Consider the following 16,564-nt stretch of genomic DNA (forward strand, 5'->3'; position numbering starts at 1 on the left):
GAGTGGTTTTTTCCTCAGGTAACTTTAGCCACCAAGAAGTCAGCTAACCTTCAAGAGTTCTGTAGTTAGGAGAGAGAAAGCCATCCCAAGAGGATAATTCACTTCACTTTCTGGACCTGTCTCTTAGAGTCTCTTCCTCTATAAAGGAGAGAGTCTATATAGCACTACAGAGAGGCTTCAGTGAGTACCATAGAGAATATATACCAAGGAGACTTCTTTTTAAAATATGATGGCATTATTTAAGACTATTAATTATACTTCTACAAGACTTTCAGTTTCTAGTGTGGTTGATGTGGGTTATGTGTAGAGAGCAGGAAAGGAGCCAGAGGAGCTTGCTGTGCTACCCCTGCAGTTGGGAAAGCAGAGGACTGTGGCACACAGACATTTGAGCTGCCAGCACAGAAGCCATTGTGGAGCAGCACAGCTGTGTTCATGCAGCACTGCACACTGTGTAAAGAAACACTGCTGAAACCAGCCTAATTCTCTGGCAGAATAAAAAAAAACTAATATGAAATTTTTTAATAGCAAGCAGATTAGAAAAGCCCGCATATTTAGCAAGTTTCTTCCAGATTAACACATTCTTTCAGTTTCTAACTTGGTTTTGGACAGATTATCCCAAACCTTCAGAGATATCTTAGAGACATCTCATGCAAGCTACTTGCTGGTACAGAGTGCATGCTCTCCTGAGAAGCAATACAATCATTCCTTCACCCTCCAATTTCTACATGAATGCACATCTATATTAAAGAACATGTTAAGCAGGAAAAAAGTGAGAACATCCAGATATTCAGTTCTGGAGGAGTAATTCAACTTAAATAAATTACAGAAATGTCCTTTTGTAATTTTTTGTTAATGAATTCAAGCTGAATGCTTAGACAAGTGCAGATCATTAATTACTCCCAAACCAAAAGTATAGACCACATAAATTTTGCAGTAAATGCTTACAGTGCCCTTCCAAATAAGATTTTCTGAAGCTTTTCATGATATATCAGTATTTCTTTTAGCACTTCAAGACTATGGAGGATAAAATAAAATTGCAATTTTTCTGAAAGCCTGAGAAGCAAGTCTGACTTTCTGTACAGTTATTATCATTTTACCAGCTGAATAGATTTAATTTAAGTTAGACCCTGTAGTATTAGTGCTTCATAGGGTTTTGCAACAGGAAGTATTTTGATTGGAGAGAATCAAATCTGTGTTTGCCAAGAAAAATGTCTTTACATTGGAATAGACCGGTCTCTGTTTTGGTTTACTACTCTTTGTCACAAGTATAACTGTGTTGTTTCACCTAAAAGTACTTCTAGGTTGGGAAATGACAATCTGTGTATAAGGAGATCCTAAACCAATAAAAATGAGGCTCAGCTAAATTTATGACTGTCATTCTCAGCAGAGATGAGCAGGGAGCTGACCTGCTCTAAGGGAATTTCTCATGCCTCTCTCTAAGAACTGCCAGGACAGCATGAGCATTTGAACTTGTTCTACTTCGCTGAGCTGCATTTGCACCAGGAGGAAAGCATGGAGACAGCAGCTTTGAGATCCAGCTCTGTCTTCTTGGAGCAGAAAGTTTGCTTTAATTCTTTCACATACACTTTGGTTTCTTAATGGACTTTTGATTAAAAGTAACAAGGCACACAAAATAAGGAAACTAAAACTGGTTTAATAGCAGCAATATCTTTGCATTGTCTCTCCTCCTAAAAATTCACTGCGTAGTTTTCCTACCACTTATGGGCACATGAGAGGACTGGTGATACCTAATCTCATTATTCTGATATGCTTTGTTGTTTTTTTTTTCCTCTTAATACTCCAACTTAGAAAGTTATAGCACTGCATGAAAATCTCAAATGACATAAACAGGAAAAAAATTAAAAAGAGAGAAAACTAGAAATATATCTATAGTAATAGTACTCTTTTTATGCAAAATCTTTTCCAGCTGCTAAGCATATTATTGTCTTCTCTAATAAATACTATTAAAAGTATTTAGGTTACACTACATATTTTAGCCTCAATGACAGAACAAATTATGAGCATGTACTAATGTGAGAAATTTAACTTCTAGATCACAGAAATAATAATTTTCAGGTGACAGGATGAGGGCAGGTAGAAGTTAATAAAGGTAATCATATCTGTAACCAGAAGAGGAAGGATGTGCTTCTGAATCCTGACTTTCTAGATATCATGAATGTAGACAATAACTTCAAAAGGCATCCCATAAAAAAAAAAAAAAAAAAAAAAATGGATCCAAAACAAAAAAGTAAAATATTTTAAAAGTATTCATGTGTCTTTCTTTTTGATTCACATAATTTTGGAGCACACCTCATAGTATCTTTTGAGCTACCATTTTTACGTTCTCTACAGAATAGCTTTCATAGGCAACCTGTTAAGAAATTATCTTTCTGATATATAATTCAACCTATCTTAACCTAATCCAAATTTATCTCCTATACTTGGATGATCATATACCTAAGCAGGTAATACTATTGACATCAGTGTGCCTACTCACCAGTAGGAATTTAAATCAGGGTGAGTAATCAGCATGGAAATGTCTAATGCTATGATTATAATCTTTCACAAAGTAGTAGTCCTCTTGACTGTTCATCTTGCTTCGTAACTGAAGATAAGCCTTATGATTGAACCTTTTGTTAGTCTGTGTTTTTTGGTTATGGGGTAGGGCGTGGGAAATTGGAGATGATGACTCATTATGATTTGATGCTGTGAGCTGCAGGTTTCCCAGAGCAGCTGCTTTTTCTGATAAACATAAGGTTCTACACTAGGCCTTTGATTTTCTGCATATTTTATTTGCTCATTAGGTCTTGCTCTTTATATATTACTGCTTCATTCATCTCACCTACTGTACTGTATGTTCCAAGATGGTCAAGTATTTTCATCTGTGCTTTTTTATTTTTCTCTAGCAGAAATTGGTGAAGGTTTTATAAGCATGAGTGAATGAAGATTGAAATTATTCCTCAAGAAAATAGTGGGAGAAAGGTGTGATTGTAACAAAAATAGCTGGGTGGAGGCCAGAATACTGGGGGTGTACACTTTTCTACTGCAGTTTTGAGAGCTAAACCAGTTGTACTAAAAGCTAAAGGTCTGCTGCACCATGAGCACATGCCATTTCTTGGAAACTGTTCCTCTGACTATCACTTTCCCTTGGAAAATACTCAGGTCCTTGGCTGCATGCTGCCAACATTCATTCTGAGCCCTCCATATGGACAGAGGAGGCATTGTTTAATATCTTCTGTATCTGATGCTTATCCACTTTCATGGGAGAGGTTCTTGTTTGAGTTTTGCCAAAGAAAAAAGGCAGTAGTAATTCTACCACTTAATGCTTCATGTTTACTAAGTAATTTCTTTTATCATTAATCACAATAGATTGTATCTGAAATTTAGCTTTATGTGTTATTTATGTTTTAGAAACTGATAACTCATTAAGCATCTGGATTTTCTTCATGTATTATCAACATTGTTCTGTAACAGATAAAATGTATTATCTACTTTATAATTTTTGAAATTAATGCATTTTGCTATTTTCTTTGGTAATACTCACAAAATATAATAATTTTCATTTTGAATTTTAATCCCAGACTGTATTCAAGATCATGGTATTCTAAAGAATTATAACATCAGCAATTTAATGGCCATATTAAATACAGCATTTTGTTTCTAAAATTTTCAGGAAAACTTTTGGTTTGCTTTAGGTTATTGAATTGTAGGTCACACTGTGGATTTTGGTTTGGGTTTTTTCTTACAGTCTTATTTAAAAGGGATCTAGTTCACAGACTTTTTTCTTTTTTTTTCTTTTTGAAAAATGGATTTTGGAAATGGAAACCCTCAATTCAATTCATTTAATGTGATATATAACTACTGTGTAGATCAACAATGTATCCTCTATATGACTTAGGCATCATAGTCCTCTTGTCCTAGGCAGACAAATATTGATTTCTAGATAGATTTCACTCTATTACTTTTGGTACAAGACTGAGAAAGTTCTTGAAGAATTTTGAGCATTGTGTTACCACCCTTAAGGACCACTTCTTATGTCATTGGATGAGATTGAAAAGACTAATACTGGAGCACAGACTTCAGAGAATATTCAGTTGGATGTATATTTTGGAAAGTTTTATCATCTGGATTTCTAGTTGAGCTTTGCAGTTAACATAATTTTGCTCTAGACACTGGTATGTAGTATTAAAGGAAACATTATTTCACTTCATGCTCTTCCTGTTTAGAAGTCACCCATTTAGGGAGCCTCACAAACACCTAGAATAAGTACCAGGCCTCCAGGGAACACCTTCACACTGCTCTGTATGACCCAGTTGCCTTGTGCAAGGTCAGAACATCACAGATATGTTAGAGAGATAAACAATCCATGGTGTTGTAAGGATTTGCTCCTCCCTGCTGCTGTGAAGTTGGAAATGCTGTGCTGCACAGCCAGCACAGCTCCCTGGGTACCCTCCAGGCTTGTCTGCAAACTCTCATCAGCTGAGGAACTGTCACAGGGAACTTACCACAATGATAAAGGGAAACAACCTTACAGCCCTTCACAACACCATGGAAGGCTTCCAAAATAATCTTGGAAGATCTGGAAAAACAGATCTTCTTCACAGAGACCACAGAACAAACCCTGCTTTCAAAGGAAATTAAAGGAGTTCTGTAACACCTGTCCTCTGAGAAATCCTGAACATACCCTGTTCACACCTGCTGAATAAAATTGTTTTTGAAACTCTTTTCTAATTAAGGAAGTGTAATATTTTCCCCCCATATAAAAGGAAACCTCATATCACAATATTCCACCACTGGCATTTATCATACTAGTTTAAAAGGATGTTTAAAAGACCTCTAGTGTTGCATTCAATGTCATTTAATTTCTGTCTATTATGGCACTGTGGTAGTGCTATCAGTCCATTCTCCAGAACTTGCTAGTTCTTGGAAAAAGCAGTAAATTTCAGTCCTTGGAAATGAGCTTAATTTTTAAAAATGTGTCAAGATGAGTAAATTTGATTTTAAAAAATAGGTTTTCCTTATATAGATTCATAGTGATGCTAAATGAAACTGAATTATGCTGATTACACATATATTTATTTTAAACTGCATGCATATCGTTAGATCTTTAATGCTAATTTTACAAAATTGCTTCAGTACGGTCAGCATAATCTATTTTTTTATCAGCACTTCAAATTCATTCTGCTTTTGAATCTTACTATCTCTTTACAGCATTAACAATTTTTATTTATTTAAGAAAGTGATTAAACACATTTCAGCATATATTTTTGGAGGCAGTATAAAAAGCTCTTGCTATGATATTAAATGTGAGACATCTTTCTGGGTGAAATTATTGCACTAATGATTAAGAATCTATTTTTTTTTTAGTCCACATTTAAAACTTTATTATCTATACAAATAACATCATTAAAAAAACTAACAGTTTCTTAAAAAGTTCCTTTGGAGTGGAGGAAACTTATTCTGCTGTTCACACAGACTGTTTTCCTAAAGATATTTAAACTCCATTGATTGATACAGAAAAAGAAAAATAGTTTCAATGTTTAAAATAATGAACATTTTCTTACTCTTTATCTGAGATTTGGGGGAGTAAATATGTGTTACCTCAGCTTTATTTCAAGGCACAGAATTTGTAGTGAATAAAAACAAGTTTAAGATGTGGCTTTTCAGATCTCTGTAGTTAACCCTGGACTCTCCAAATTTTACTGTAGTTGAACGATTATGAAGATGCCTGCATTGCCATTTCCTCAAGGAGGGAGCATTTCCCTGTGAATCCAGCCTCATGAAGTTTTGGGTTGGTTTGTGTGTTTTTTAACAAGATTAAGAGAAACTTTTTAAATGAATGATAACTTTATGTCCAAGAGGATTTTTCTCTTTATGATCAAAGATTTTTATCTTTAGAAAGGAGTTATCATGAACCTATCATTCAGAGTGGATGATTTAATGATCTTCCAAAGTTGTGCTAAAATATAGGAAATAAAATTTTTTTAAAGACTAGAAATAACAGCAGCATGTAACAAAGTGAAAATGTTCATCCAGAGAAGGATCTTAAAGGAAATAGCTAAAGACAGCAAAATTAAATTAAACACTTTTATGCTGAGCAAAGACAGAGAAGGAAAAAGAAATGCTGAGGATTGGAACAGCCACTGCAGATACATTGTTGAAAACACAATGTCTGCATTACATAAATTATTTCTGAATGTATTTCCAGTTAGATAAATAGAAATTACCTTTAAAATCAGCAAGAAAGGGAAGCATATCTGTAAAAATTAAAGATTTTAATATAAATTCTAAGGGACCAGTGATTTACTAAGACAGATGCAAAAAGCATTGTTTATGCAGCCTGATTTTTGAATTATCAAGGTGCAATTTTTCCCCAAATTCCATCCAGAGCCTCCTTATGAGGGTAGTCACACATTAAGTACTTGAAAAGACTGAGCTGGATTTTGCTAAAAATAAAAATAAGACTGGTGTGACTGGCAGCAAAAGTGGTCATGTCCAAATCCATGACATTTATGGCAGTATCACCCAGGCTGCCTCGTTGTACAGAGAAAATCACTTTCCCTTTGCCCTTTCCATTTCTGCGAATAGGATCATAACCTCCATGATAATTCCATTTTTTCCTTCCAGACAAAGAGAGGACTCATTTCAAATATTAGAAAATGCTTGCTAGATACCTTGCTTTGTATATATTCCTTATTTATCTTTTTCAAAGGGAATAGTTGAATGCTGAAAGTGGGTTGTTCATCTTTAAGAAAAAATGGAAGTGGACACTGTCAGGCAATAGGACTATATATAATTCCTACTTAGATACGCCTCTTTCATGTGTGTAGGTATGGACTACTGCCAGCTGAAAATTAAGTCTGTTCTCTTGGCATGTATAAAGCTTGATTAGCTAAATATTCCACACCAAACCTGTAGGGAACTGCAATATGGAGTCCAATCATAGGCTTCAGAAGACCTGCTAAATTCAGGAGCCCCGACAATTTTCATCACTCCAAAAAATTTGATAAATATTGTCTCTTCAAATATATTTAAATAAATCTGTTTATGATCTGGTTTAGGGATTATCACCTTCAAGCAGCAGGAATACTGAAGGCTGTAATACTTGTGTCCTGCTCATGAGCATGAGGAAAATGTTAGAGTGGCTGAAGAAAGCAGAACCAGAGAGAAGTCCAAACAAGAGATGGTATTTGACCCCATGAGTTTTTATCCTTGAGCTCCTGACAACAGCACATAACTCTGTATGAATAAATGTGTCCAAAATTAATAAAATAGCTCTATTTAAAGCCAGATATGACAGGTGGACAATCGTTTCTTTTAAATCCTAAGTAAGCAGCCAGATTAGCTCAAGGTGGGGGCTCTATTTGGGTACTGAATTAAGCAAAATAATGATTTCTAACTTTTAAATTTTTAGCAACAGCACAAATTTTTTTCATCCTCATTTGTGTCTTGCTGGTCTTACTATGAGAATTATCTGCATAATGTCTCTTCTGCAGTTGTGACATTTCCAGTCTTCCTTGCTCTGTATCTTTTTTAATAACATGATCTTAAAAACATAGGAAATATCACATCATCTTTCTGGACCCACCTTCTTTTTATTGTTTGATATTCAGTTCATTATCTCCTACATTTAAAGGGTCAATGCTGCAGCCTGCAACCAGTCTTTCAACTTGGGAAATCTGAGGCGCTGTTAGAGCATTCAGTTTTGTTCTGTTTTGCTGCCCTTAGTTGTCACTAGGTAAAGCTTTTCCCATTCCTGAGAAGCACAAGCCTCCTGTGAATAGTTCCCTTATAAAAGCACCCTTTGTCTAAGGTCTTCTCACTCAGCAGAATCAGCAGTATAATAAAAATGTCAGTTTAAGTTTTAGTAGGAAATGCTTGACTTTTTTAACAAGAGAGGAGCACTTGATGTTGAAGCAGTTGAGAAAGAAAATATCTTTTCATGACCACTGAAAATAGAGGACAGGGACAGTGAGGGAGAGAGCAAAGGGTGGGAAACTGGCTTTCTTCCCAAATGAGAAAAAGCTACATTTAAGGACAAAATTGAATGATTTGGCATTACTTTGAAGAAGTAATACAGCATATCCTTTTTAAATTAATAAAATCTAAGTGTATAATAATCCTATGTGAAAAATGAATAAATGTTTGAAGTACCAATGGATGAATTTACAAATATTTTAAATGGAGAAAACAAGTGACAACACAATTGCCATCTGAGTTAAAAACTACAAGGCCAATTATGTTCAATGAAGTTGCGTTAGAAAAAATAAATGAGGAAACTTAAAAAAAATTAACATCTTGTCAGCACACTGTCTTCACTGCTTGCTTAATAGAAAAGTCTGTTATCACTTTTATTTCCTTTGAGGATAGCGAAGAAGCTATTACAGTATAAAATCCCTCGTGCCTATGAGAAAAGAGCTGAAAATAGATTGAAAAATGTGGGGGAAAAGCAGGCATAATCAAAACTAGTTACTCTGAAGGAACATTTCAATTTTCTATACCCCAGCTAATGATACCTTTTGCACATTTTTCTGTTTACCTAAAGGAGATGCTTATAGTATTTTATGTAAGCACAGAAAGGAAAGAAACTGAATTATAGGTGGTTTGAAGAGAACACCATTAAATGCTGCAAAGGGCATACTTAAGCAAAGACATTCAAACCCAATAAAAAGGGGCATAAATAAATACTGGTAGTGTCTAATTAACAGAGAATCATAGTTGAATCTGTGACATACCGCAAAGGCTAAATATTGTTTTGTGTGCCTAGAAACATGTGTGGGAGGAAAGAAAAATAAGAGCTGTTCATCACAGAGGCACAGTGAAACTTGTCAATAACAAGCTCTCAAAGGGCACAACTTTCATCATCTTTGTACCCAATGGCTGCATAATGTAGGATGATTAATGTAAGTCTTGTCTCCTGGGGACGGGGGTTTGTGCTTACGATAGGGGGGGTTGTGCTTACGATAGGTAAAGTGACTGTCAGGTGACTGGTAACATTTATCTTGTTCTAAGAAATGTTTTCTCTTTCCCTTTTAGTGAGCAGGCCTGGCACTCAGTATTTGAGCACTCCCAAATATTGAAGGCCTGTGTGATGGCTAGATTTGAGAACAACAAAATCAAAACACATTTCAAGTGGTGGTCAGCACCAAAACGGGAGTTTGCATCTATGTTGCCTGGGAGGCAGAGATGTCTCTGCTACTTATGAGGGTTTTTTTACAGCAAGAATAAGACTGGAGTGTTGAAGGGTTATTTTAGCAGGGAATGATAAGGGGAAAGATTTTGGATGTCATGGAAAGGCACATATACCAAGAATGCCAAAATCACTGTTCCCAACTAAACCTTCTCACTTCTTTTTCCAGGGCTTTCTACATGAGGAAGTCAAACATAACAGCTGGCTTAATATCGATTTTTTTTGTATTATTGCCTTGGCTGCTTCCTTTGGCTGCTTTCTCCATCTCTTGTATTATAATGTATTTTCACTGCAAAGTTTACAATACATCAGGAAACAAAGCACAGAGGAATGTACAGCATAAAAATTGATTGAAAATATGTTGGCAGTGAAAAATAGAACAAGTCAAACTAGCATAAATACAACAATAAGCAGGGAAAATTAGCCAGAGATCTGGTATCTGTCTTATCAACTGGTATTGAATAAAAAATGTATTTTGATTGGAAGTGGCCAAGAAATCACCAATATCCCTCAGGGAAATTCCACTTTGTTTGCTCTGTTCCAAAGAAAGTATGACAAATACCACAAATTATTTTCACTTTTTAACTTTTAATATTGCTTTGCAAGTGCTCATAAGTTTCAAGTTAACACAAGGTGAAGTTCTGCTTTAGTCTGTTATAGCAGTATGGCAGTACACTCTTTTGGTTACCAAGTCCAGTGAGCTGAACACATCATCTTTGACCCAAATTACAATTGCACAATTTCTCTGAGCAAATGGAAACACTGCTGTATGTAATAGAATCATAGAATTGTGTAGGTTGGAAAACCTCTAGGATCATCAAGTCCAGCCATGAACCCAGCACTCCCAAGTCCAACATTAAATCGTCTCCCTAAATGCCACATTTGCATCTCTTTCAGATACCTCCAGAGATTGACTCTACTATGGCTGTTCTAATGCATAACAACCCTCTCTATGATTGAATTTTTTATGATATCCAGACTAAGTTTGCCTTGGCACAACATGCTGATTGGACCTGATACCCTGGTCATCCCTCAGATGCCATGTGATGGCACTGAAGATCATATTTTTGTGAATAGAAGCTCCTCAAGTAAACCAACAAAAATACGTAGTTAGTCTAACACATGTAAACAGACAAAAAAAAACCTGTTTAACAGGCAAATATCTCCTACAAAGTGCCCTGAAATGTTTTTTTTTTTTTTCCCATACTTTATGGAAGTTATCCCCAATACACTTGAAATGAAAGCAATCACATCGTATACAGAATATTATAAGTTATAGTCCCATTCATAAATATCTCTGTTCTACATTGCTATATTTTTATGTTAATAATTTACAATCTTGTTTTATTACAGTGTAAAGATAAACAAAAACTAAGACAAAAAATGGCATCTTTATTACTTAGTTTTCAGTGCCTTCTCCAGCATAATGTTCCCAAAGATCCTGTTTTACTACTGCAAGGACAGGGAGAAAGCATGGTGGCTTCCATGTATTTTAATAACTTAACATTTTAGTTTTAGAGGAACCTGAACTCCATGTTAGATATGTGACAAGAGGAAGGATATGTACTCTTCAAAACCTGGAGAAGTTATTGTTTGAGACAGAATGATAAAACCTAACCCTTACCAACAATCTTTTTCTCCTTCCTTTTGCAAGATGAATTTTCTGAGAGATTCATCTGCACTCATTGCCTAATGATAGCAATTGTCTGTGTAATTGGGAGCATAAAAAGAGGTGGGTAAGCTTTTGAGGAAAGCCAGCTAAGCATGCAAATACTGCTTGTAATTGGTACAGAAATTTAGATGGTCTAGTTGCATATGTATTTCCTACTTAATGGCAATATTTAGAAACTTGATATTTGTTCTGCTTCCCAACTTTCCAGGCCCTAATCAATGATCCTTCAATGCATTTGATTTTGCATAGCTTTTACAAGACCCTACACCCAGAAATGGTTGTTGGAAATTATACATATTTTATCCATTTGCCTTTTGCACAAAAATAATGATGAAAAAGCAGGAATAATATGTATGTATGGAATAATACTTGGCAGAGAATTCACTGTTTTCTCTTGTGTTGTTTCAAACTTATGTTCAAGCTGTTCAGATTGAGCTTTGTCTGAACTGTCTTCTACACAAAGTGGTTTTGAGGATAGACTTGACCACTTATAGCCAATATATCATTATTCTTTTTCAAACTACAGGTTCAGGGTTACTTCCTTCCATAATTTTCCTTTATCCATAGAACAAAACAGGCTTAAGTGGTTCACATACTCTGAAGTTTCTTCACGATTGTATTTTCATCCATAAAATATATTTCCTTAGTCTCCATCAAACTCACCAGCCTCTTCCAAAACCAGCTAATTTTTATTCTGATGCTAACTTCATTTTGTTCTTACTGTCTGGAATCCCATATCCTTCCATTCTATCCCTCCATTAAATTAATTAATTCATTCTTCTCTGTCCTTTTTATCTGTATCTTCCCTCGTCTTTTATATTTCTTCTAACTTCCCAGATTGTCTTCATACTGACTTCCTATTTCTGTCAATACTATTTCCAGTTTATGCACGTCATTGAACTCTGGTAAGTCCCAAACCAGGAGTGACAGTGAATCCTAGAACATGACTAGTAACATCCTCACAAGGTAAAAGATGGTAGCACTATTTCTGAGACAGTGACTGCAGGTTCTGGCTCCATTTCAGGGCTGCACAGATAAAGCACTTTCTGTAGAATTTCTCAAGGAAAAGCATTTATTTGGTGAAGCTGAACCCAAAAAGATATATCTGTCTGTTAACCAGCAATCTAAAATTGTGTTCACATCTTTTCTTACTGAAAACAAAGCCCACAGATACAATTGGAGATTTGCAGAAAAAATGCTAAATTGGGATGCAGTAAATTGGTGACAGTGCTGATGACCATCTTTATCACTATTTTTTACAGGTAGCAGCAGTTACATATTTAGTCCCCATTGTTATATTTCTTGACAGTGATTGTCCCACTCAGTTTGTGTGCAAGTTTTAAATTGAGACATTATCAGTTGATGAGTACATGTTCCACTAAACATCTCAATTACATCCACTCTCTCCACATGAAATTGTGAATATAATTGTATGCATGAATACTGGCATTGACATTAAATTGTGTAAAAACTGGATAGCTTAGAAAAATAACAGACTGCCTGTTGTTTTATTTTACTACTTTTCACAGCTATTGTCATTCTAGGATTCTGGACTCTGCTAGGGTTCACAGGAGTTTTATTTTTTGTAGCATACTATGTGGTTTCCACATGATTTAAAAAATACTTCCATGTTACTTAATTGTGACATAGATTTTAATTTTCTGAATAAATAATATATATCTATGATGTCTTTTAGAAAGACAGAATCTCATTTTAATGTTGAGAAATGCGTAGGAGAAAGGAGGAAGACATACAGGACTGATAAGACAACTCTTTATTCATAAATTTAATTGAAAAATACCAAAATATGTTATCATCAGTAATATTTGACTGACTCCTTGCAAGGGCTTTTATGTAGCACAAGGTCATAACTCAGGTCCAAAGTTAAAGCCCGGTTCTCAGCTGCACTGAGAAGAAACCTGGAACCTCAATTAACAGAAAAGTTTTTTTTATTTAATTAAATATATCCTATCTTCTTAGATGAATTTATTGATTAAATTACTAATGGCTGTCACCTTTCATCTCCCATTTTTACTATGATATATTTGTAAAAATTCACCACAAGGCCTCTTATTCTCATCTTTATTAGGCCTCTTAAATTTTCCTAAAAACAAGATAATCTCCTTCAGGTCATTGTAGTAGGGCTTTTTACATCATTTTTCTGAATGAATAAATTTTAACTAAATGGGGGGAGTGAAATTTTCTGTTTATGAAAACTTACCAGGGAGAATTAAATTCCTGTGATAGAAATATTTTCTGATAGTAACAGGAAAAAAATCATTAATTGCTTTTTAAACTGTGACAAATAGATAGCAAATTTTCTGATTAAAGGATCTAATCCAAAGATGATACACAAATAAACATGTGGGATTTAGATGGTATCAGATGTTATGCAGACATTACAAAAGATGCTATCACAGGAATATTTTGAATGTGCTGGTTATAAAACACACCCCAGTGCAAATAGATTTTCCTAAGATTAGTCCTCTGAGACTCGTCTTGTTACAACTGGTATAAATCAGCTGAGAAATAGGAGAAAAGTGAAACAAACTTTTCATTCATTCAACTGGGAATGCAGTTAAGTATAAAGGAAGACCAGAGAAGAGGATAGACAGGTCAGGAGACCAGTGGATTTCCAATATATATATTTTTGAGGGTAGAGTACTTGTGACTATTCCTCTTACATATTTTCCCAAGTACCCATTTTTGCATTTGCTCTTTGGCAGTGAATTCTGCAGCACTGAAGTTTTCAACACTTCTGTTCAATCTTAGTGCCCACAGCAACATTATTTAATTAAACCATGGGACCCATCTGCTATACTGTAGGAAATGATAGGTCCTTCACTGTCATAATTTGATTTACTTGTAACTTACTGATGAGATGAGAAAAACTTCAATCTTAGAGAAAAACATTTGCCAACATAAAAATGTATTTCATGTACAAGAAGGTGTGCAAAGGAGTCTTAATTTGTCTTTATATATCTATCTCATTGATTACATTTTTATAAACACAGGACATAAAAAGAGAACACTTTTTTTCTATAGTGTAGTAAGATTCAGAAAGGTTTATTTTTATATTCTTTCACAAAAGCAGGTATTTCAGATACAGTTTTGGCAAACTATAATAAATATCTATTAAAATATAAAGGGAGAGCAGAGAAGAAAGAAAGTGCTAATGTCTTAGGGTAGTCATAACTTTTCCTGAAAAATAGTTTGATTGATCCATTACGCTCTTCTTTATGTCTTAAAGATTATTGCAAGTTGCAAAGAAAAAAAAAAAACACAAAACCAGTGATCCTCCCATTGCTGCATGTAGGTAGTCTTTTCACTGAATTTGCTAACATCTGCTGAAACCTTTCAAAACTTTTCATTTTCAGTTTCACTAATATGCAAATATTAAGCCTTATGGCTATTCCAGATGTTTTAGCCTGGGCACATGGTCCTGATTGCTGTAAAGCTCATCTCCAGAAATTATGCTGTACCTTCAGGACTCTTTATGATACTGACTGCTACCAGGAAAGATGTTGTTATTGCTATGAGAAACATTATGTGCTATGAAACATAAAATACACAGTAATGGCACTAATACAGCTTAAGTATAAAAATGCCATAAAGCATGAAGTGAGAATTTTATAATGAAATTTTACAATTTATAGAGTACAAATAAAATAAAGATAAAACTGAAATCAATATCTCTTTTATACTTTCCTTTTACAAATTTGCTTGCAGCTCACTACAGATATCATTAATTATTAAAAAATTCTGTGTTGTATTGAAAACTTAGCAAAGATTTCTTTCAATAGTTTTTTTGCAATATCAAAATAAACCAGATAACAAATTCCTTCTTTTCCCTTCCTCTATTTTTTTTCACCATCCATCTGATTTTCCTGTTGGGGCCTGTGTGCTGCCAATCCTTGTATTTTTCCTATTTGGAAGCTTCCTGTACAAGAGAGCATTTCTCCCAAAACACAGGCCATCAGAAAGCCCTTTTGCTAAAAGTAAATCCTGGTCACATTTGCAGGTCACAGCCACAGAATGTGGCAAGAGAAATAATCTTTGTGGTAGCAGCCTAGTGAGCTGTGGGGGATTTCAAACTCTTCCAGCTGACAAACAACTGCTGCAGTTTACAGAGGGTTATTTCCAGTCTCACCAGCTACTGAATTGGATTCTAAAGTTGCACTGGGTTTTTTTGTTACCAGGACCCAGGGTATCTAAACTGAAGTCCCAGAATGAAAGGAGTGATTGACGATTTTGTTCTACTAGCAAAGGGAAACCTTTCCAAGGACGGTAAATCTTATTTAATAGCAAGCAGTGTTTTTGCTGGGGCCAGTCTGAGATTGAGAAATCGACTCAAGCAGGAGGCAAGGTCTAGAACAAGTTGAGTGCCATCCTCCTTTCCAACTGCGAATTAGATTTTCTTAACCTTTCCTTCTGCAACATAAACATTTAGACAAACAGTCAGACAAACATTATATGTTGTATAACAAAACATTACACAGTAGACACATCTTCCCCTGGGGAGAGGAATGAAAGAATAAACATGTAACAACCATTAGTCACATTGCTTAATGTACTACTGGAAAGCACTCAAATATTTCTTGTGAGTATGCTATAAAGAGATATATGAAGTATAATAAGTGTGCTATACAACTTGTCTGATAATTTACTGCACTCTAGATCAGCCTGAGTTAGAATAAAATTTAAGAGTTGTTCCATGTACAGTTGAGAAAAGCATCAAAATCTTGTAAAAAAAAAAATTTACATTTCTCTAAGTGCAGGTATGAAAAGAATTACTGAATTTTTTAAAATTTAATTCTTTAGCAGTACCTATCATTGATAAATTGTCAAAGGCCATCTATATTGACAAACTGTAGAGAAATATCCTGAATAAGAGGACCCGGTCCTCCTCATCACCATCATCTGACTGTTTCCTAACAACCTTTCAGTACCATCTCAGTTTATTTCCATTTCCATAGGGACTGAGACAGCAGCAGTTAACAACTACAACATGTAGATACAGCCTAGGAACAGAGGGCAGCCAGTGGAAGTCAACAGAAGGAAATTAAAAGTTACTGCTCTGCTCAGCAGAAAGTTTTTGGAAATACTTGGGGATCCCTTCTAACTTTAAATATTCTGTGATTCTATTATTTATACATAATTAAAGCTTCCATCACTGGTTGAAAGTTCATATTTACAGTCAGTCACTTACAGTCTATATAAGCATTATTTTTTAGAACAGAACAGACATTTTAGTTGGAAATAGAAATTGATTCTTTATACATATGAACTAGAGACAAAAAAATAAAATCCCACTATCCTGAGTTGTGCACACGAAGTCAGTTGATGGTCTCAGGTATGGAATATTCAAGACAAGCATATTGAAAATTCATTGTCAGTCAGAGATACACTCTGTGGTCTGCTCTGCTGCCAGAATTCAATTTTCTGACATAATGTTAAACTTTTTGATGAAAATAGCAGGTTTACAGTAGATCCTAAATAGAAACAGTTTTCTAAATATTTTGGTTTTGGTGGTGGTGGGGGGTTGTTATTTATTTGTTTGTTTGCCTATTTATTTTGCTTACATGGAATATTTCTCTGTTTCTCATCATGTCTTACCCCCTGGCATAGGATTTTCAAACTGCATTGGATGGAAGTCAGCTCTGTCACAATTCCTTCTTTAGACCAATCAGTGGTGAAAGGTG

The 16,564-nt window shown here is 34.9% G+C and overlaps 1 protein-coding gene across 16 annotated transcripts in view; it reads left to right on the top strand.

Annotated features, from left to right (window-relative positions):
• FUT9 (fucosyltransferase 9) overlaps nucleotides 1–16,564 on the top strand; it is a 104,355-nt gene that overhangs the window by 15,378 nt on the left and 72,413 nt on the right. For 4 of the 16 annotated variants that reach the window (XM_085574851.1, XM_085574861.1, XM_085574860.1 and 1 more), the window contains exon 1: nucleotides 1–16,561. This exon is cut by the window's left edge and continues 13,233 nt beyond it. The exons of 11 other annotated variants lie outside the window; for them this stretch is intronic. In XM_085574851.1, the coding sequence (XP_085430977.1) occupies nucleotides 16,510–16,561 (52 nt within the window). In that variant the 5' untranslated portion in view covers nucleotides 1–16,509. The remainder of the gene's footprint in view (nucleotides 16,562–16,564) is intronic. One more of the 16 variants, XM_077782300.2, reaches the window with a different exon arrangement.

Source organism: Lonchura striata, chromosome 3, assembly GCF_050655825.1.
Source record: "Lonchura striata isolate lonStrDom1 chromosome 3, ASM5065582v1, whole genome shotgun sequence".
In the NCBI taxonomy this organism is placed as follows: domain Eukaryota; kingdom Metazoa; phylum Chordata; class Aves; order Passeriformes; family Estrildidae; genus Lonchura; species Lonchura striata.